This window comes from Lentinus tigrinus (assembly GCF_003813185.1).
Source record: "Lentinus tigrinus ALCF2SS1-7 unplaced genomic scaffold L226scaffold_40, whole genome shotgun sequence".
Lineage (NCBI taxonomy): Eukaryota > Fungi > Basidiomycota > Agaricomycetes > Polyporales > Polyporaceae > Lentinus > Lentinus tigrinus.
Genome location: NW_027137949.1, coordinates 66,412 through 86,442, shown reverse-complemented (window position 1 = coordinate 86,442; position 20,031 = coordinate 66,412). Strand labels below are relative to the sequence as shown.

The following is a 20,031-nucleotide window of genomic DNA, read 5'->3' as shown; positions in this document are numbered from 1 at the left end:
CGCCGAACTTGCCCGCCGCGGCGCAATATGTAGCGCACAAGCCTTCTGACAACCGGTGAGTCATTGCATCCAGATCCATGCCGTTATCATTGGCGTATCCTCGTACACGCTGCTTTTGGGTCTTGAGTCAATTGAGACGGCTCCGCCGATCATGGGGGAAGCCACAGGAAGCTATATAGCTTGGCTCGCTGCCCAACTACCGTCAGTATCGCCACACAACGACGTTTTATATCATTCATCCATCTCATACCCAACGTTGTGTCCATCCAGACATGCCCCAAACTCCTGAAGCTCAAGCCTTCCTCACTCGTATCACCCAGTTGCCCCCAGGGCCTGGTGTTACCGACCTACTCTCTCAAGTACTCCAGCTGTCGCTCGACGATGAGGCCCAACTTCGCAAGCTTTGGGCGACGGACAAGACAAACAGCCGCCTTCGTGACCCTCACGTCGGTTTGGTCGACGTGTTCGACGCCCCGGATGACATCCGCAAGACCCGTGCGCGCGTCGTTACCGGCGAGACCGACCTCGTCGGACAGTACATCCTCCCCCTGGACGAGACGCGCCGCCGCAAGGAGGGTGAGCCGGCCATGGTCTCCAGTCTGGAAGAGTTCAAGAAGAACTGGGGACTCTTCACCGAAGGCTCACTGTCCCAGCTCACCGACTGGAGCAACGTCGTTGCGGCGGGAGGTGCTGTCCAAGCCTGCCTCGCTCCCTTGCCCGAGTCTGCGAAGGCGTCGAAGCGCGCCATGCGCAAGTACTACCATAACAACGCGTTCCCGACCTCTGATGTCGACCTGTTCCTCTACGGTCTGACTCCCGAGCAAGCCGAGGTCAAGATGCAGACCATTTACGAGGCTGTACGCGACTCCGTTCCGTGGGACGTCACCTGTGTGCGCACGAAGCACACCGTGTCTATCCACTCGCAGTACCCGTATCGCTCTATCCAGATTGTGCTGCGTCTGTACAGCTCTCCTGCGGAGATCCTGGCGGGCTTCGACGTCGATGCGCCGTGTTGCGCCTTCGACGGCCAACGCGTCTGGGCGAATCCGCGTGCCATCGTCGCCATGATGCGTCAGTGCAACACGGTGGACATGACCCGTCGCTCGCCCTCATACGAGGTCCGACTCACCAAGTACTCCCTGCGCGACTTCGAGGTGTACGTTCCCACCCTGCGCCGGGACGACATAGATCCGACTGTGCGTACTGCCTCGCATAGATATTTTTTGACCAACCTGACCAGTGTGCATATCGACAGATCTTCGAGCGATCCATACAGCGTGTGGAAGGTCTCGCACGTCTGCTTGTGCTCGAGAGGCTTGCAGACGTCGATGCGAGGCAGAAGTATCTCCTCGACCGTCGGAGCTTGCGCGGTCGTCCCGATGCGAACATTGACTACAGCCGACGCAAGAAGAAGCTCAAGGGCGACTTGAAGGCCAACATCGACATAGGCGGACTGGAGATGAACGACTACGACGTCGTGTCGCTCCACATCCCATATGGCCCTGGGTGGGATGCACGTCGCATCGACAAGCTTGTGTACCAGACGGTAAGCTCACCCGGAGCCCGATATAACGCTTACTAATAAGCCCTTGCACTCATAGGACTTGGGCATGAACTGTCAGTTGTTCGTATACCATCGTTCCGGTGTATCACTAACCCGGCTACGACAGCTCCGTTCAACCCGAAGAACAAGGACCGCCGTCTCCACCGCCACCCTGCGTTTTTCGGCACACTGCAAGAGTGCATCGAGGACTGCTGTGAGTACTGCCCCGAGCCAAAGGACGACGAGGAGAAGAAATTGCAAGAGGAAGAAGATGCTTCCTACGTGAGGGGCCGAGTCCAGTACGTACGACCTTCAGGTTCTCATCGCCTTTCTGACTGTTAGCCAGGTTCATACAAGAGGACCCCGGCCGCCAGAGCTTGTCGGGCAGCTTCAACCCCATCGACGAGGGCGAGTGGGCCGAGCAAGCGTATATCGGGCCTACCGACAAGCTCTTCAACGCGATCGTCCTGGGCGACCGTGCCGCAGTGGGCAAAATAGCCACGCAGGAGGGGTTCGACCTGAACCATCGCGACCACGTCGGTCGTACCCCACTCCAGCTCGCCATCCTCTCCAAGGAAGTCGATATCGCGTGCGACCTCATCGACGCGGGTGCTCGTATGACTGCTCGCGTCGTCGATGGTCGTACTGCGCTCCATCTCGCCGCGCAGCTCGACCTGCCGAAGGTAGTACGTAAGCTTCTTGAGCGCAGCGCAGTGAACGCGGAGAAGGCGAAGGAAGAGGAAGAGGCCGCGAAGCGCGCTGAGGAGCAGAAGAAGAATGAGGACAAGATGGACGTCGATGACGACGACGGCGAGGGCGAGGAAGACGATGATGATGACGAGGGCGACGACGAAGACGAGGAGCGCGACAGCAGCGATGACGACTGGTCCTCGGAGGACGGAGACAAGAAAGATAAGAAGGGCGAGGACACGAAGCAGGACCTTGGCCAGATTCCTGAAGACGAGGAGGACGTACCAGACGTCTTCGACGTCAACGTTCCGGACTGGGACTACGCGCTCACGCCGCTCCAATACGCCATCATCTTCGGATCTCTCGGTGCCATTGACGAGCTCATCGCTGGCGGCGCAGATGCAACCCTCATGACGAAGGCTGAGGGCTGGTGGACGAAGCCATACCATCCCCTCACCCTGACCGCGGTCACGCGCGATATTGCTGTCGCAGGCGAAGTCGTGAAGAAGCTCGTGGCAGCTGGCGCGACGTCTTCCCAGGCAGATGACGACCTCTTCACGATCTTCCATCGGGTTGTGTGCTCCACGAAGCCCGAGCTCGTCGATGCCTTCTTGCGTCACGACCCGAATGCGAAGGCTGTCATCAACTCCCCCTTCGTCTCGAATCAGCTGCTCATGACTTACCCGATCGTGTCTGCGCTGGCCAAGAACGACTTTGCGACCATGGCAGTCCTCCTCGCGCACGGCGCGAAAGTCACTTTCACAGAGGAAGACTTCAGTCATGCACGAGACCTCAGGTACGCGGCGAGTCCACCCGTACTATGTCTTCTCTGACACCATTCACGCATCCGCAGGAAAAACGCTTGGCATTCAGGAGAACTCAGATGGCGCCAACTCATCCACTGGCCGGTGGAAACCGCACTGTACAAGACTAGCGACGTCTTGGAGACGCTTCTCAACCTCGGAGCGGACTTCAACATCGGTATGAGGCTAGCCTACAACTCGTACAGTAACGAGAATAGCAGGTTGTCTCTCCTCGATGCCGTCCGCGGTATGATGACTGCCATCAAGAAGGAACTCTCGATGACCATCTCCAAGGTGGAGCAAGATAACGACATGGAGAAATTCGAGGAGCTTGCGGAACAGTCCGGATGGATGGGCAATCACTGGGAGGAGGTCATCAGCATTCTTCGCAACAGTGAAGGCAAGCGAGCGGACGGTGCGCCGATGGTCCTCGGACACAACGAAGAGACACAGAAGAAGATGAAGAAGAATCTGAATCTCACCCTCGACTTCCTCACTAAGGCGGAAGAGCTCTTGGTCTCTCGCGGTGCGAAGACGTGGAAGGAGCTCTATCCAGATCAGCCCACGACCGACGACCCCAGCAACTACTTCCGTACTGGCGTGTTCAGGTCTTGGCGGTCGCGGAACGACTTGGAGTTCTTCCGAATGACGGGAACCTGGGGGTTCGAACAGGTTCCAAGCCACCTCACTGCGCGTTACAATGAGCTGTATGACGCATGCAGCGATGGCGACAATGCGAAGATCGAGGAGCTCTGTTTGCCTAAGGATGGGAAGTCAGACCAGCAGCTCATTCAGATCACGTCTCGTTTCGCCGAGAATCACTGTACGTCTTCTCTGATCACCAAGTCGTCCACTCATCGCTTCTGACTCTTGTTGCCCACGATAGATGCCACCCCTCTGACATTGGCGATAAAGCATCGTCATTGGTCGACAGCTAGGCTTGTGCTCGCTATCGCGGTCGCCCAGTACAAACCTGTCGATGCGAAACCACCAAAATTCAAGCTTGCGAAGATCGCTCTTGGTAAGGAGCCGTGTAGTTGTCCCTGATGCGGCACGTCTGATTGTTTATGCAGAAGATGACTCCGATGACGAGGATTCCGACATGGAAGACGAGGAGGAAGAAGAGCCCGAGATCAACTTCGTCGATATCGCCCAGCGCCCTTCGTCCGTCCAATGTGATGTCGCCCCCGAGCGTCTTCTCCAGTTAAATACGAGCTTCCAGCATCCCAAGACGAACGCGGTATTGAGCGGTCTTCCGCTCTACAAGGCTGTATTGGAGAACGACTTCGAAGCATTCGTTCAGATTGCGGACCTGTACAAGGCGCTGCCGAAGCCTCTCGACCTTCCAAACGACGCGAAGTCCTGGATCCTGGCTGAAGACCGCCCTGACATGCTCGATGAACTTATCCGTCGTACTGGGGCGGGCATCGAGATCCCGGAGGAGGAGTCGCAAGACGATGAGGAGCAGAGCGCTGAGGACGCAAAGCCGAAGAAGCTCCCTCCGAAGACCTACCTGGGCCTCAATGTTCATGGCAAGAAGCGTAAAGACCTCGTGAAGAAGTCGGACCCGAACGCACCTAGCAATGAGCGGAAGCACGAGTTCCCGCTCCTCTGGACGGCGGCGCACCAGGGGGCCATCGGATGCATCCGCTACCTCTCGAGCGAGCGCGCGGTCAGCGCGTATCAGTACTACGCTTCTACTCACAGTGACGACCATGCTCAGTACTTGAAGCGCATCATCCCTCAGATTCCGGCGAGGATAGGCTGGAAGCAGGATGAGCTCAATGAGTCGGTCGTCACTGCGGCCATCATCGGGGACCACCTAGATGTTCTGAAGGCCGTGGTGGATCTCGAACCTGCTCAGATGCAGGACTCGCTCATGGCCAAGTACGTTGTCATCCTCTTGGTTCCGTTGCTTTCGTGTCTGACACATACCATAGGATTCTCTATGTCGGGTTCAACAACATCCTGGTGGCCGCTAACTGGGGATGTTCGCCAGACATGTTCGACTATCTGCTGTCGAAGGGTATCTCTCCGACCGAGACAGACTGTCGAGGGTGCGTTGACGTACAATTGTGCGACTCGCTCAACACGCAGGCTGACGTGACTATCTCCCGTGTAGCTGGAACGTCTACCACATCCTCTGTGCTCAGAACTCAGAGAAACACATGAAGCTCCTCAAGCACATCTTGAACAAGCTTCCTGAGGACGTTACCTGCCGCATGCTCGTCCAACAATCGAAGAAGGCCCTGAATACCGTACGTTCATGTCTGCATGTGTACGCGTTCCATTCCTGACTTAGTGTCCCTAGCCACTCCATATCGCGGTGAAGAAGCATTCCATCGTAGCCGTCAAGCTTTTCCTCAAGTTCAAGGCCCCGGTCTTCTTGTTGCGCGACCGCAGCGGTTCCACGCCTTTGCATATTGCAACGAAGGACACTCTTGCAGAAATCACGCGCTTGCTCGGCGAAGCAGGTCCGGAGGAGGCCCTCACTCTCGAGGATGGTGTTGGGAACACCCCGTTGGAGATGGTCGTTTCGCAGTGGCTGCAGGTGTCGGCCGGAAATAACGGCCCGGGCACTCTCCCTCTGATCCCCACCATCAGCGACAGTCTGCATCCTTACTCGAACGATCGTCCTTACCCGTCAGACAAAGACATCCAGAAACTCAGGGAGACGATCGAACACCTCGTCGCTCAGGGACGCCTCCGCAATGGCACGAAGCTCGCAACTGAGCTCGCATCATTCACCAGCAAGATCGAGACCTCGGCGAAGAAGCGGGCGGAGGCAGCTGCCGCCGCTGACGACAACTTGAAGGACGACAAGGATGCCGAGTTCAAGCCGCTCCTGGAAGACCGGAACTGCTACAAGACCCTCGACTACATCGTCGAGGCTGTCGCGTCTAAGCCTCATCTGCGCCGACAACTCGTTCACCTCAACGACGTGCACCGTTCCGTGGATGGCACCCTGCAGCGCGTAGGGCGCAAGCCCAACACACTTGTCTCGCACGGTCACCAGGCGGACGACGAGGGCCTAGAGCCAGAAGTTGCAGAGGATAAGGAGACGAAGGCTAAGAACTTCAGTGCGGTTGCGCAGTGGCACTCCACTTACGCGTTTGAGCTCTGGAACGAGGACACAATCTAGGCTTCCCGGAGGATGTGTATGTATGTCTTGTGTATAGTAGGAGCAGAAGGTTTCAACGGGCTGAATGGAATCTTACCTGTACTGCGAAACATATCACTTACAGCAAGACCGATGGTGAGGCGAGGGCAGTTACTAGATTTGATACAAATGCAACACGTTTCTACAATCCCGCGCCGCATCCAGCAGCGGTTCCCGATTTCCCATGTCTACAACTTTGCGTACCCCGCCGAGCTTCTTCGTCTAGACTGATGCGTCGCTATCATGCCTTGGGGGCCTTGCCTCCAGCCTTGGAGTTGGGAGGAGAAGGGGCGTTCTTGGCCGCGGAGGCCTGAGCGCGGGCGGGGAAGGAGCCCTTGCCAGTGTCGTTCCCGGCCTTAGCCTGCGGTCAAATGCGAATGCGTATGAGACTCCCGCTCGTGCGCGGACAGAGACGGAGAGTGAGGCGGCGCGCGGGCGCATAGGTGCAGGGATGGGATCGGGATAGGAAGAGGATGGGGAGGGAGGCGGGGACGGGCAAACGCTGACCTGACTGGACTGGATGCGCGAGGCGTCGGTGGGGGTGGTCTTGTTGGCACTGGCTGCGAGGCGGAACCCGATATCAGCGACGATGGTGACGGAATGACTGAGAGATGTGTCGCTCACCAGAACCGCCACGAGCTCCCTTAGCCGGCATTGTGATGTGTGTTGGTGGTGGAGAGGAGTTGAGTGTTGTGGGTGAAGAGCTCTGCGAGACCTGGTCGGATGTCGTTGAAACGGACCTCCTTTTATAGCTCGTCGATGTGCGGACAAGCCGAGGCTGTCGGGTGTATTCATTGTCGCGCACCGAGCCGAGAACGCTGAACACAATGGCTCGTGTGACGCGCCAATATTCCCGTTGGCTACCGAGCCAAATACAGTCATCCATTGAAGCGAAACACAGGTCAGGTCGAATGGCGCGACGTAGTTCGGCATGATTCGCAGATGCTATTGACCTGCTAGATTCGTCAACCAGTACGTCTAGAGCAGCGTAGAAGACATGGAAGACCGACAGAGAAGCCGCAGAGCACTGCGGAAATGAGCACTGTCTGTCGCCATCGCGTGTTATGAGCCACGAACGTTGACGATCGTCGTTCGAACCACCCTGTCACGGCGGGATGAGCGCAAGCGGTCGACCGGCGCGGAATGCAGTATGGCTAGCACGGCGACTCAGCCGTAGCGACGATTAACCACATCTGGCAAAAGTCGATGACAGGACTGGAGTTGTATTAGCCATAGTACAAATAGTACGTGATAGAAGATGAAACGTAAGAGAGGGCTTTGACGTGAAAGAACTCACCGGCAGCATTCGTGGTTTCCCTTCATGGGCATGGATTCGGAGGTACGCGTGCTAGAGGTCCGCTCAGTGGGGCAGGGGAAGACTAGTATCATGGAGCTGAAAGACGCGCCAACCCGGACGTTTCCAGCGTTGACTAGGGCCTCATTCTCCGGGTGCTTGCTGCACCGTTCGTCAGATGGTTCTGCCAAGGTTCACGGTCCGGGCGGGACAAGGAACCGCCGGAAGAAGTTCGCACCAATGTCGCGCACACAGGCGTGCGTGATCAATCCCGCTGTATAGTGGAGTATTTCGAAGCAGAAGGTAGTAGGGAAGATTGACACCGCAATCGGCCGGGTAACGATAAGGGCAGATATGGCGCACGGGCCCTGACCAGCGAGTTGATTCTACCGTATTCCAGCAGAGGTTCTGGATCGATCCGACCGTGTGTGTATTCCCGAAGCATCCTCACTGGCCAGTCTCAGTTGTGAAACGGATGTCCAGGAGACGTTGCATTTGGTGTATTTACAAGTAAAGTCGTACAACCTTGAGCAAAATCAGCAGGCAAGTCTGCGTCATTCGAAAGAGACGCACCCAATCCAGACCTAATGCGCTGATGTTCGGTACCAAATCCAGGATGCTGACAAGCAACAACCCGGTTGTCACTTTGAGGGCGTGGGCCAATCCGGGATAGACAAGTTGAGAAGCGACGGGAGGTCGCCCCAAAGTACTTCATGCATCGCGTCTTCTCTGCTCTGCAGTATCAATAGACAACTGGAACACATCTTAGAGAAGCTCTGTGACAAGGAAGGGATGGTCATGTGAGAGTGGAGAGCCCGTGTGCCTAACACACATGCCCCATTGTTCAGCTGCGACTTGACTTTTGCCTGAGCACCCTCGCAAGAGCCCGGCGCGCCACCGAACAACACCGATTTCGTATTGAGGCATGATTCTGTCTTCTCCACCATTTTTCTTCCTACGAACAAGTTGAAGGGGGAAGACAGAGCCCTGATGGCCAGTGCGAGGGACCCGTCAATACAGCGCTCGAGGTCCTCGACGGAGAGATGCTCGACCGTGCCGTCCTGTCGGGCCCACCCGTGCACGATGCGTCCGCCGAGAGAACAGCAATCGTATAATGCCAGCGGTAGCATGGAGGACGTTTCAGTGAGTCGCGCGAGGTTGACGACGCCGATCGCGTAAGCTGGGAACTCGTACGACATCTCGAAAGCCACATTGCCCCCTTGGTTCCTCGCTCTCCAGATAGCGAGTTTGTTGGTATAATATGTCTGAAGGCAGGCGATTGCTTGTCGCAGGAGCTCTCCGACATCGTACTTGTGCGCCAGGCGCGCGACTGAGAGCAGCTCCTCGATAGGGATCTTCGGATCCCCTTCAACTCGATAGAAGCTACGGGAGCGTGCATAAGACTCTGACATAATGTGGGAAATACTTATATGTACTCACAGTGGTTTGACATTGTGAAACATTGCTCGTAGGAAATGCTTCAAGCTCTGGGAAGAGTCGGAAACGTGGACAAAGGGACAGCCGTCGTATATCTCTTTGTCGTCAGGCTGTGATCGTGCGAACATATCGCAGAAGATCGGAGAGTGTGCTGTGAGTAAGCCTTTGTAGACCTTGAATCCGACGTTGCTAGCGACTAAAACAACGCTCCCATCTTCGAACCAAAACTCATCATCCCGCTCAAGCTCCTCGTTGGGGGTTATCATTCTCGGAAGAGTTTGCACGGAAAGGAGCTGAGAAGAGCGTTGTCCAGAAGAGATCGATACTCGAGAAAAGAACGGTGAAAAGGACGGTGGTAGAACGGTGACAAGTACAGTGTAACCGACTTACTGCGCCCGTTGGGAAAGGCCGAGGAGACCGAGCGCGCGGCTGCCTGACATAAGGCATACCCACCTCTTTCTTATCCCAAGTACTTACCGTCTCTGCATCCCCACCAGCTGCGATCGCTAGATAACTCAGTTCTGCTTGGATCTTTGACTGGCTGGCACCATGTGGCTATAAACATGGTCGGGAGCGTATGATCGCGGCGCGACTCACCCTGGTGGAGGAGAGCCTAGAGGAACTACGGTAAGTAATCACGCCACGAGACGTCCGTACATCGTCATCATCGCAATTCGTCTCACGTCGTAATACGATATGAATACACGCGAGTTCTTTCTTTCCAGCCCTGCGTCCGCGTGGTGCGGACGCCACCCTTTACCATTTAAGAAAGTTGCAACCAAAGACGGGGGAGATGCCGAGTGGGACTGGCTTTTCAGCCAGTGTAGGAGACGGTGACCGAGTTGGAGCCAGTCGAGACAGAGGTGAGGACCTTGTTGCTCTGCTCGATGTCGATGAGGGTCGCTCCGGAGGGGCCCACAGTGGAGCCGCTGGTCGTCGTCGCGGACGCGCCGGAGAACGTGACGGTGCCGAAGTTCGCGAAGGGGACGAGGGACCCGCCGGACTCGAAGTCCTCGACGATCCACTCCGCGTTGTACTCGCAGAGCGACGGCTGGCCGGAGAACGTGTGCGAGACCGTCTTGCCCTTCGAGTTGTTCGTGATCGTCGCCGTGCCGCCCGTCTTGGACGTCGCCGTCACGGTCACGGTGACGCTGTCGCCTGCGGAGAACGTGATGCCGGAGAAGTCGTATGCGTAGTCGGGGTACCACTCGTACCAGGCTGGAGTTCAATCTGCGATCAACGCACGAAACAGGTGAGGTAGAATGGGAACTACGCACCATCGTAGCTCACGCTCGAGCCGGAGACGGTGAAGTCAACACCGGTCTGAAGAATGGCGGTGCCACAGGTGTCACCGTCGATACCGACCCAGGCAGAAGCAGAGTGCGTGCCAGAGCCGCCGGAAGGCTCCTTAGGGGTAGGGACCGTGAAGGTTGCGGTCACGGACTTGTAGGTAGCCTAGGAGACAGTGACGCAGTGAGCTTCGTTCGTTTATCGCAGTCTGGTTACAGGGCACTGCTCACCTTGCTGGCAACGAGCACGGCGCCCGCCCAGTTGCTGCTGTACTCGACGTGCGAGGTGTTCGTGAGCAGGTTGTCGACCTGGTGGGCGCCCTGGCTGAGCGCCTTGGGCTGCGACTGGTGCGCGATGCCAGTGGAGCGGCGGGCAGCACGCTGAGCGAAACGCTCCTTGGAGGTGGGGATGGCGAACGCCGCGGTGGCGAGGAGCACTTGGCAGAGGAGGGTGACAGCGAGCATGGCGGCGAGCAGAGGAGACAAGGTCTGTCGACTCGAATGGGCTGTAGAACTGGTAGTCCCGAGCTGAGGATTGCCCGACAATCTCGTCGTGCTTTTATACGCCGACCCGTACTACTCCGGATATTCAACGCGTACCGCGCAGAACATGCTCGGCAGTGGAGCGACGTGCTGCTAGACGTTCAGCCTGGAATCCATCAATTGTGTTCGTTATACCGCGCATTACGCTAACAGGGCCATCGGTGGAGTGCGCATGGCTTCCTATGGTTCTTCGATCACTTGACGTTGCTGCACGGACGGGAGCATGCACCTGTACAACTCCGAAACAGGCAAGCACGAGGTTTCTCACCGGCATTAGTACGGTGGGTTACCAGCGTAACATCATCCTCGTGACCAGCAACTGAAGGCTGGTAGCCCAGAACGGCGTAGATTGCAAAAATAGACCTAAGAAGCACGACGCCAGTGTCAGGAGATAATCAGACTGGCAGAAAGAGACGACATCCAGAAAGACCAAGGACGTGGGAGATCTGTCGTGAGCACATATGGTCCTTCTCCTCCGGGCGTCTAAAGATACTGTTCTTTGATGCGCACTCTCGGACCCGGTGTTATGAGAACCGTAGGTCGTTCGGAACCGACGACATATCGTGGCCCGTCGAGGATGCTAGTGTCGAGTGCACTAAAGCACCAACGCATTAGAACATGTCTTAATAGTTTGTAATGTGGAAGCCCGTACGAGAGCCGAAGTATTGGAATATCTTATGTCCAGATTGCCAATCGCAACACATGGCATGAATGTATGCAGCGAACGGAGGCACCGAGCGGCGAGGGCATGCACATGCGTGCATCGCCCTATGACGCAAGTGCGAGTGCTCTGCATGATGGAAGTTCACGCAATACCGAAGACGTAGCTGGAGGACGTAGACACGAATACCCCTGGTGCCCGAATATGCCCACATGTCTGTGGGACGCGATGGGACGCGATGGCGGCCCAGACGAATTTGACCATGCACTTCAACTGTACATGAGCTTCCATGTCGGAAGTTTCCAGGTTGGACTCCCGTTGACAGCCGCGGCGGAGCACGGCATTGCGCTGCAGCCACCTCGTGTGATGGCAGCGAGGCTGCGGCAACACTGTGTACCGCCGAAACTGGACCGATCGAGCCAAATGAGACACAATGGAGTTCGTCCCTCGACGTCGATGGGATGTCGGTGCACCATATGGACCGACACGTCACCGAAGGATTATGCGATTGATGCGGGTCCGCCGGCGCATCCGACAACGATACGACAACAGCACTCACCGATAGTACAAGCTTGCGTGCTAGCGTTCAGAACGCCCATGCTGCAAGGAGCAAGCGAGTCGCCCGACTGGCATTTGAAGTGTCTCCCTCTTCGGATAGCGTCCCAGTGGGCGCCGAAATGATATATCTTGCGAGGCATCCGCAAGGTCCGTTATCAGCGTAGGCGATCGTATCCGGCGGGAGTCTCACCGAGGATTTGCGGCACTATGAAGAGGCAGATTGGTGTGGAGAGCGTTCAGCAAGATGAATCAACAACACTTGCTGTAGTACCATTCCACTGACCTGGTCGGTTTCACTCATGTGTCGGCTGACTCCCGCGATGAACGGGCCTCGCTGGAGCATACCTCGACAGACTCAGAGATGCCAGAAGGCACAGCATCAGGTTGCGTTTAACCACTACGTGGTGGTAAAGACCAAGATGCCAAGCTGCTCGCCCAGGAAGGGAAGCGCCTGATCAGGCGTGAGAAATTGCCGAACCCAAGACGTCTATGGCAATTCCCGCCCGCGATGGTCAACGTGCTCAACTACTCACGTATCCTCTATTGGATAGCTGAGAGAAATGCTTGGGATGTGGCACACGTTGTGCATATCTGGTGGAGACATGTCACTCGCACTAGAAAAGCAACGCACCTCGGACAAGACCAAGTTGAACTCGACGCCGGTGGTGAGGTGGTCACTCCGACAATGATTGTCAATGATACACAGTAAGGATACACGGTCGTGAGACTCAGAGACGTTAACCTACCCGCGCTTGCGTGCAACAATCGCGAACAAGACTGCTCCCGAAACACTATGCCCCCACAGGTGGTCCTGTTCAAGTTCGTTCCTTTCAAGGGCCCGTGTAGGAGACAGTGACCGATGAGGAGCTGGAGGAGACCGAGGTCAGAACACGGCCGTTCTGCTCCATGTCAATGATGGTCGCGCCCGCGGGGGTCGTCGTGCCGCTCGACGTGCCCGCAGATACACCCGTGAAGGTGACAGTGCCCCAGTTCGCGAGGGGGACGAGGCCCCCGCCCTCGGAGAAGTCCTCGACGATCCACTCTGCGTTCTCCTGGCAGAGCGCGGGTTGGCCGCTGAATGTGTGCGAGACCGTCTGGCCCGTAGAGTGGTTGACGATGGTCGCGGTACCGCCCGTGAGCGACGTCGCGGTCACGGACACGGTAATCGAGTTCCCAGGCCTGACCGTGATGCCCGTGAAGTCGTGCGCGAAGTCGGGGAACCACTCGAACCAGGCTATGGGTACATGCAATTAATGAATGGAACAGAGATGTGTGGGAGTGAGATGACGTACCGTCAAAGGAAGTACTGCTGCCGGACACCGTGAAGTCAATGCCGGTCTGGAGGATGGCGTTCCCGCAGGTGTCACCATCGATACCGACCCACGCCGAAGCAGAGTGGGTGCCGGAGCCGCCAGACGGCTCGCGCGGCGTGGGGACCGTGAAGGTACCGGTCACTGACTTGAAGGTGTTCTAGCGAGAAATGCCCGTATGTCAGCGTACTAACTCCACATGACGAGATCGACAGAAGAGAGTGGTAGAGAGGGGGTCAAGATAGAAGATAGATTGCGTGAAGATACCTACCGCACCAGCGACCAGGACGGCACCAGACCAGTTGCTGCTGAACTCAGGGTGCGTGGTGTTGCCCGCCGCCTGCTCCTCAGTGACAGGGCGCACGACGAGCTGCTTGGGCTGAGTCAAGTGCGAGCGGGCAGCACGACGAGCAACGCGCTCCGCAAGACGCTCTTTAGAAGTCGGGATAGCGAACGCCGCGGTGGCGAGAAGGACCTGAAGGAAGAGAGCAGCGCCGAACATGAAGGGCAGAGGATTCGAGTGGATGTGGGCTCGAGTGGGGGCTTCGGGGAGCACTAGGTGGTGAATCCCAAGCTGAGGACATGAAGCAACACCTTCGAGGCTTTTATACTGGTTCGTGGCGTCGGCGGAGACTAGAACCGACACCGTATTCGAGCATCGAGGTCGGAGAAGCTCTTGGCAGATCGCGCTGTGATGTACGCATTGTTCTGCGAGGAAGAATACCGGTCAGATGCGATGAACAAACCTTGTGCACTCGTGCAAGCTCCGGGCCACTCAGACGCATGGTTCTCCTGGCTTCGCAGCTTCCCCACCCACTTCACGGAAGAATGACATGCGTCGCAGGACCGCAAACAAGCACATTTCTCCCAGCGACACGAGGATTTGAATGATAAAATAACCGAGGAAGGGGGCACGCGTGATCTAGCCCCAAGGTGCGGTTCACAGTCAGAGAAGCTGATTGCAAAGATAGAACGAAAGACTCACCATACTTGTATCACAACTGTCTTCGACTCTTCGGATAAGATATACCGGCGACACCGAGATCATGAAGTGGCCGGGAACGTGGGAGTGGTTTCGGGCCATATTCTCACTGAAGGTTCACTGGCGCTCGTGTAGCGTGAATGTTTATGGGCACGTCGGTGATGATGCTCGTACCTCAACATGCATAGTGTCCTGCGCATGTCACGATATGTATGTCTAGACAAGTAGAGACCATGTTAGATGCAGGTGGAGGAGGAGTGGACGAATTGTCACTCACCTGAGCGCCGTTTTGCTGTGTAAGTAGGTTCGCATGAAGCTGCACGAAGATCACGGTGGTCTCCGACCGCTTGCATTGAAGTCGTGCAGCATTCATTCAGTTTACGACATCTTCCAGTACAATGACGATACTTGAGCGGGATCTGAGAAGAGATGAAGGTTGGCATCATATTAGGGGCATTTGGGTGTAAACCTAATACGTACCGCCGCCCCACGAAGCTCCATTGAACTCTAAGTCAGTCTGGACACTGACAGACGGACACAGTTCATCGCGACCTATCTGTCAGAAGACTGGGGGCCGTGTCATCAGCGGTGCGGCTCGGAAGATCACGTCCGTCGCGGCTCGTACTCCGTGTATATCAAGCTACGCGCAACCACATGACACAGGTATCATTGACATGGTATCTTCCAGCAGATTCGAAGGACTATGAATGGACAGTAGCCGATAGGCACAACAGCAAAGACTTGTTCATGCGCTGCTGGGTCGGTTTTAGAAGTTGGACATGAATGAACACTGATACGTACCTGTCTCCAGGCAACATCGCAGGACTACAGTGTGGCGTCAGTATACAGAGAGAACTTGACGCGAGGTTACCAACCCGACCGCTGGTATTTGGGTTTGACGAGAGTTGCTAGCGGCGCCGAGCTGGAGGCAACGCGATGTGATACTTATGCCCGGTCTAAGAGGATTGGCCTATAAGGCATATAAGAATGTCCAGAATTCGAACCCAGGCCTCAGGGGGTGGCAGAACGGGCCCGCAACATACGCCTGAGGAGGTTCACTTGGAATGAATAATGTTGTTCGCTGGCAAGTCGGAGGAATCAAGCTCAAGGGCGATGCTTGAAGTTGATGATGTTTTCAATTCGTGGAAAAACATTACGTCATCAACTCCTTAGTTTCGGCCTTCTCGGCATGGATGTTCGTCTCCATGGGAGTCTGGAGACCCCTTCGAGTCCGACATGGCGTGCACGGATGATCTGTCTCAACTTTAACGTCGTCTACGATTATACGCATACACTCAAAGCTACTTTAAGGATGCATGTGGCCCTTCACTTGAAGGTACAGTGCCTAGTATCAATATTGAAGAGGATAATGTGGTTTTTACAGGCCCCGAACCTGCTGATTCTCCGAAAGCAGCAGCAGTATCAAAGAGCGGGTTAGACATCTCCGAGCCTCATGCCGACAGAAAAGGATTTCGGAGAACAGCACTTTTGAAGGGATCAATCACTGGCGTTTCTCACCTATCCAATTGCTCTCCGGCATGGTGAGTTTGTTTTTCGTGGCACTGACGTTTCATAACTCACTTCCGTTCAAGTTACAACTTGCAACCGACACCGCTCAAAGTCAGTGTATGTATGGCCTGCCGGGCGTCATCTCGTGCGCAGTCGACGGTTGGCCAACTCGAAGCATCGCAATCCGCGGTACGGCGAACAAAAACAAATGACGGCCTCCGACATTCGGGCAACCGTCTAGCAACTCGTAATCTACCTCCGCACCTCGCACCGTATGCACCGCTATGCGTCGTTAATCCGGAGTATTGCGCCTAAGGATATATAAGCCCAGCAAAGTAACGGCTATCCCTCAGCTCGGGACGTCCAGTTCTACAGCCCTCTCGAGTCGACAGACCCTCCTGTCCCTATTCCCCGTCATGTTCGCTGCCACCCTCCTTTGCCAGGTGCTCCTTGCCACCGCAGCTTTCGCCGTCCCCACTTCCAAGGAGCGCTTTGCTCAGCGCGCAGCACGCCGCGCCGCTGGCTTTTCGCACCAGTCGCAGCCCAAGACGCTCAGCCAAGGATCCGCCCAGGCGAACCTAATCACGAACAACTCGCATGTGGACTATAGCCCCAACTGGGGCGGCGCTGTGCTGGTTGCCAACACGGTAATTTCGCTCCCCTCTCGTCTGCCCGCGATGCACGCACGATGCTGACCGCGGCGCCTCCGCTTTCTAGGCAACATACACTTCCGTAACCGGCACCTTCGTAGTCCCCACTCCTAGTGAGCCCTCCGGCGAGTCTGGTTCGCATTCCGCATCGGCATGGGTTGGCATCGACGGCGACACCTGCCAGACTGCGATCCTGCAGACTGGTCTCGACTTCACAGTCTCGGGCTCGAGCGTGACCTACGATGGTACGCGTCTTCCGATTCAAACCCTTCATGTTGATGGACGTTGATTGACTCTCCTTTTGACAGCCTGGTACGAGTGGTACCCTGACTACGCACACGACTTCTCCGATATCAGCTTTTCCGCAGGCGACACCGTGACCGTGTCGGTCACTGCGACCTCGCTGTCGGATGGGACCGCCACGATCACCAACGAGTCCACTGGCCAGACGGTCTCGCACACGTTCTCCGGCCAGCCGTCGCTCTGCGAGTACAACGCGGAGTGGATCGTCGAGGACTTCGAGTCTGGGGGCTCCCTCGTCCCCTTCGCGAACTTCGGCACCGTCACGTTCACCGACGCGTCCGCGAAGACGACGAGCGGCTCGACCGTTGGTCCGTCGGGGTCGACCATCATTAACATCGAGCAGAACAACAAGGTGCTCACTTCGGTCTCGACTGCCTCTGACTCTGTCGCCGTCTCCTATGTTGGGTAAACAGTCGCTCATTTGGTTTCGGGACTTTGGTTACGACATATTTATTTTCTGGGTACTGAAGGTTAGAGTTTTACTAGCACGGCAAGGACTTGTCCTGGTTGTACACTTGCAGCTAGCGCGTGTTATGGCCCATGGCTTGCTCGTTATAGCTATCACCTGCGTGTATGAGGATAAATCCGAGCAATTGCATGGACATTGGACTACGGGAGTCGTTCTACTGAGCCAAGCTGGGGCTTTCCGGAAAGACCCGAGCGCCAGCGCCAACGGACTCGGAACAAATTCACTCCACACTACCACCATCTAGGCCCAGCAATGGGAGGCACTATTATCTTGCACTTTACTCCAGTCTGAATATCCGCTGGATGCTTGACTCACGTCTGATTTGTGTGCTATTGCCTTGAGTTTCGCCGCCACCAGTCACCTTATACGCCCGGGATTTACGTCGATGATAGCAAGTCCTACCAGTACCCTGATCTACGTGTGTTCGACTAACGAGTTCTCAAGAAGGGAAGCTGTGTGAACAACATGGATGATCGCGTCGAACTATGAAGACTGACGTATTCTCTGGATCAGGGTACCAATCGATGCGGAATCATCAGTTGCAAAAATTGAGAACCTGCTTCAGGGTCTTGTATATAGGTGGACGATCCAGGACCAAGATCAGCGCATTGGTAGCGCTCCAATGTCGGAAGACGATGACATGGCGAAAGTAAATGGAGAAGGATTTGCACCCGCGTACGTTTTGCTACCCTCTAAGTGCCCTCAGCTCACGACAGGGATGTAGACCTTGAGTGCAGCGGCAACTGTTCTGCTGTTTGAAGAAAGTACAGTAATTGTTGGTCTTATCCTTCTGTGCTTGACGACGGGACGGACGCTGATTACACGTGTTAGACGCATGTCCGAAACACCAGTTGGGCATGCCCATCGTTGCTCAGGATCTTCGCACTGCTTGCATATCTGGGACACGTTGTCCTTGAAGAAGCCACAAGATGAGAAGCTGCCGTCGACGACGCGGAACACAGGAGGTACGCAGTGCACGCACATATATCTACAGTATATAGAACGGTGGGAACTTCCTACGTTCTCAGACCCGGACCCGTAACCATGAGCTTCCTCCACAGACCATTCCTCCAGCTCTCTGACCTTTCCCCTCTTACCAGCTCCCGCTTGCGTCCAGGCGTCTTCCGCCATGTCAGCAAACGCAAGGCCCGAGCGCGTGACCGCGATGGGGAAGCCGGGAAGGCGCGCACTGAGAAGGACGTCGTGCTTGTGCCTGAACTGAGCCCGAAGGAGCGCGAGCTCCAGAACAGAGTGGAGACATTGGAGCGGGAGCTGACGCAGGAGCAGGAAGCGTTGGCTAGGAGGATAGCGGAACACGAGAGCGCGATAACGGAGACGGACCAACTCAAGGCACGTCTCACCCAGCTAGATTGTCTACCCCAACAGGTCAAGGAGGTGCAGAAGAAGCTTGAGCAGGAGAAGGAGTCGTCGAATAAGGCGTGGGAGCTGTATGAAGGTGCGATCGCGGACGCCCAGCAGCTCAGGGACCGCCTGACGCAGCTCGAGGACGAGGCGAAGAGCAGCGGGGCCAGGGTCTCCCAGCTCGAGCAAGCACATGCGGACGCAGAGCGGGCACGCAGGTCTTCCCTCGACCTCCTCGAGGCGCGCACGAACGAGTTACGCGAAGCGCAGATCTTCCTCTCGAAGGTCGACGACATCTCCGACAACGAAGTCCTCCATATGGTCGAGACGCTGAATGCGCAGATAGCGCGGACTGCGGCTGCAGTCTCCCGCGCGCCGCAGTTCCACTTCGAGAGTCACAAGGACGCCACCGCGATGGAGAAGGCGGTCCGACGGGTCGAGCACTACGCCTGGCTAGGGCCCAGCCTCGTATCCTCGCTGAGCGCCGCTGACCCAGCGCGGAACAACACCTTGGTACAGACGGCTCTGCAGGCGGGCATGGCGTCGTACGCGCGTTGGCTTGCGACGAGCTGGGAATTGGGAGTCGTCGACCCCCGAGGGCTGCTAGAGGGTGTGTATATGGCGATCAGGGACAGAGGTGCGCGCTCTCATTATACTGCTTGATCGAGGAGTCTGACTTGGGGCATCCGTAGAACCGCAATCCGTCGCCGGACGATGGAGAGCCCTCACTCGCGCCCACGTCAAGACCCTCCTGGAGACGGGAGAAGGACAGACCCAACGTCTGTTCAAGACTCTTGCTGGCATAGTAGCAGATGTACTCGTCATCTACGGCGCGAGCGGCACATGGGACAGTGTCTGCGACGCCGTCACGCAGGCCTTCGAGCACGACCTCCACGAGGTCGTCAGCCTCGCTCTCCAGTTCCAGTGGACGACCGGGGAGAAGATCATCTCTCGAGACTTCGTGGTCTTCACCGCCGAGCCGGACTTGGCTTTCGATCCCCTCAGCATGCAGGACGAGCGCGCCGATGCGAAGAAGACGACCTCGTCGATCAGGAAGGGAAGCGTGCTCTGCACAACGCACTTGGGATTGTTGATGGAACGGAAGACGGCCGGAGGGAAACGCGGTTCGGGCGATGTTGAGTCGAACGTGCTGCTGAAACCAAAGGTCGTCTTGAAGAGCGGGTTGGGCAAGAGTGGGCAGAGTGCAAGAGGTCGTGTCGTCATGTAGCCAGGGCATTTACTCATACACTTCCAGCTCTATGGTGCAGGGCGCCGTTAGTATTCTTATGGCATTTGGTAAATATTTCTGCTGTGAGCTGGGAGTCCACCACTGCATACTGTTGATGATGAACGGTCGTCGCACAACTCATCCACCAGAGCGCATCTGAGTTTGGAACATCGTCAAGTCTGGCTTCATAGAGATTGAAGTACGGCTCGTGCACATGGCAATGATTAGAGGAAATAGCAT

At 56.4% G+C, this 20,031-nt stretch overlaps 8 protein-coding genes across 8 annotated transcripts; 3 read left to right on the top strand and 5 right to left on the bottom strand.

The window, feature by feature from the left end:
- Nucleotides 1-272: 272 nt before the first annotated feature.
- On the top strand, nucleotides 273-6,178 carry L226DRAFT_470640 (ankyrin; the record flags this gene model as incomplete). The annotated part of the gene is made up of 11 exons (XM_067676322.1): nucleotides 273-1,196; nucleotides 1,256-1,546; nucleotides 1,602-1,617; nucleotides 1,671-1,842; nucleotides 1,890-3,029; nucleotides 3,087-3,859; nucleotides 3,923-4,057; nucleotides 4,110-4,923; nucleotides 4,977-5,093; nucleotides 5,159-5,294; nucleotides 5,348-6,178. The coding sequence occupies 11 exons, from the start codon at nucleotides 273-275 to the stop codon at nucleotides 6,176-6,178; spliced, it is 5,349 nt and encodes a 1,782-aa protein (XP_067530682.1).
- A 259-nt stretch (nucleotides 6,179-6,437) lies between these two features.
- On the bottom strand, nucleotides 6,438-6,851 carry L226DRAFT_575021 (uncharacterized protein; the record flags this gene model as incomplete). Its single annotated transcript, XM_067685140.1, has 3 exons — nucleotides 6,438-6,557; nucleotides 6,605-6,756; nucleotides 6,821-6,851. The coding sequence occupies 3 exons, from the start codon at nucleotides 6,849-6,851 to the stop codon at nucleotides 6,438-6,440; spliced, it is 303 nt and encodes a 100-aa protein (XP_067530681.1).
- A 1,092-nt stretch (nucleotides 6,852-7,943) lies between these two features.
- Nucleotides 7,944-9,274, bottom strand: L226DRAFT_493329 (uncharacterized protein). Its single transcript, XM_067677432.1, has 3 exons — nucleotides 8,931-9,274; nucleotides 8,064-8,873; nucleotides 7,944-8,015 (listed from the first exon to the last, which is right to left on the bottom strand). The coding sequence occupies exons 1-2, from the start codon at nucleotides 9,191-9,193 to the stop codon at nucleotides 8,132-8,134; spliced, it is 1,005 nt and encodes a 334-aa protein (XP_067530680.1). The 5' UTR covers nucleotides 9,194-9,274; the 3' UTR covers nucleotides 7,944-8,015; nucleotides 8,064-8,131.
- Nucleotides 9,275-9,741: 467 nt separating this feature from the next.
- Nucleotides 9,742-10,681, bottom strand: L226DRAFT_575019 (aspergillopepsin; the record flags this gene model as incomplete). The annotated part of the gene is made up of 3 exons (XM_067685139.1): nucleotides 9,742-10,145; nucleotides 10,205-10,382; nucleotides 10,448-10,681. 3 exons carry the CDS (start codon nucleotides 10,679-10,681, stop codon nucleotides 9,742-9,744), a joined length of 816 nt encoding a protein of 271 aa, XP_067530679.1.
- A 2,127-nt stretch (nucleotides 10,682-12,808) lies between these two features.
- On the bottom strand, nucleotides 12,809-13,790 carry L226DRAFT_547866 (acid proteinase; the record flags this gene model as incomplete). The annotated part of the gene is made up of 3 exons (XM_067682532.1): nucleotides 12,809-13,212; nucleotides 13,271-13,448; nucleotides 13,560-13,790. 3 exons carry the CDS (start codon nucleotides 13,788-13,790, stop codon nucleotides 12,809-12,811), a joined length of 813 nt encoding a protein of 270 aa, XP_067530678.1.
- Nucleotides 13,791-14,015: 225 nt separating this feature from the next.
- Nucleotides 14,016-14,619, bottom strand: L226DRAFT_257126 (uncharacterized protein). The gene is made up of 3 exons (XM_067673333.1): nucleotides 14,548-14,619; nucleotides 14,274-14,486; nucleotides 14,016-14,210 (listed from the first exon to the last, which is right to left on the bottom strand). Exons 2-3 carry the CDS (start codon nucleotides 14,370-14,372, stop codon nucleotides 14,064-14,066), a joined length of 246 nt encoding a protein of 81 aa, XP_067530677.1. The 5' UTR covers nucleotides 14,373-14,486; nucleotides 14,548-14,619; the 3' UTR covers nucleotides 14,016-14,063.
- Nucleotides 14,620-15,977: 1,358 nt separating this feature from the next.
- On the top strand, nucleotides 15,978-17,197 carry L226DRAFT_257116 (aspergillopepsin). Its single transcript, XM_067673332.1, has 3 exons — nucleotides 15,978-16,426; nucleotides 16,497-16,674; nucleotides 16,738-17,197. Exons 1-3 carry the CDS (start codon nucleotides 16,196-16,198, stop codon nucleotides 17,139-17,141), a joined length of 813 nt encoding a protein of 270 aa, XP_067530676.1. The 5' UTR covers nucleotides 15,978-16,195; the 3' UTR covers nucleotides 17,142-17,197.
- Nucleotides 17,198-18,113: 916 nt separating this feature from the next.
- Nucleotides 18,114-19,914, top strand: L226DRAFT_493318 (uncharacterized protein). The gene is made up of 2 exons (XM_067677431.1): nucleotides 18,114-19,200; nucleotides 19,256-19,914. Exons 1-2 carry the CDS (start codon nucleotides 18,246-18,248, stop codon nucleotides 19,789-19,791), a joined length of 1,491 nt encoding a protein of 496 aa, XP_067530675.1. The 5' UTR covers nucleotides 18,114-18,245; the 3' UTR covers nucleotides 19,792-19,914.
- Nucleotides 19,915-20,031: the final 117 nt, after the last annotated feature.

Coding starts and splice junctions, on each gene's coding strand:
- L226DRAFT_493329 (XM_067677432.1), bottom strand. CDS start 9,193: ATGATAACCCCCAACGAGGAGCTTGAGCGGGATGATGAGTTTTGGTTC. Junction 8,874..8,930: donor TTTCACAATGTCAAACCACT/GTGAGTACATAT, acceptor ACGCTCCCGTAG/CTTCTATCGAGTTGAAGGGG.
- L226DRAFT_257126 (XM_067673333.1), bottom strand. CDS start 14,372: ATGGCCCGAAACCACTCCCACGTTCCCGGCCACTTCATGATCTCGGTG. Junction 14,211..14,273: donor ACAGTTGTGATACAAGTATG/GTGAGTCTTTCG, acceptor CCTTGGGGCTAG/ATCACGCGTGCCCCCTTCCT.
- L226DRAFT_257116 (XM_067673332.1), top strand. CDS start 16,196: ATGTTCGCTGCCACCCTCCTTTGCCAGGTGCTCCTTGCCACCGCAGCT. Junction 16,427..16,496: donor CTGTGCTGGTTGCCAACACG/GTAATTTCGCTC, acceptor TCCGCTTTCTAG/GCAACATACACTTCCGTAAC. Junction 16,675..16,737: donor CTCGAGCGTGACCTACGATG/GTACGCGTCTTC, acceptor TCCTTTTGACAG/CCTGGTACGAGTGGTACCCT.
- L226DRAFT_493318 (XM_067677431.1), top strand. CDS start 18,246: ATGAGCTTCCTCCACAGACCATTCCTCCAGCTCTCTGACCTTTCCCCT. Junction 19,201..19,255: donor TATGGCGATCAGGGACAGAG/GTGCGCGCTCTC, acceptor GGGCATCCGTAG/AACCGCAATCCGTCGCCGGA.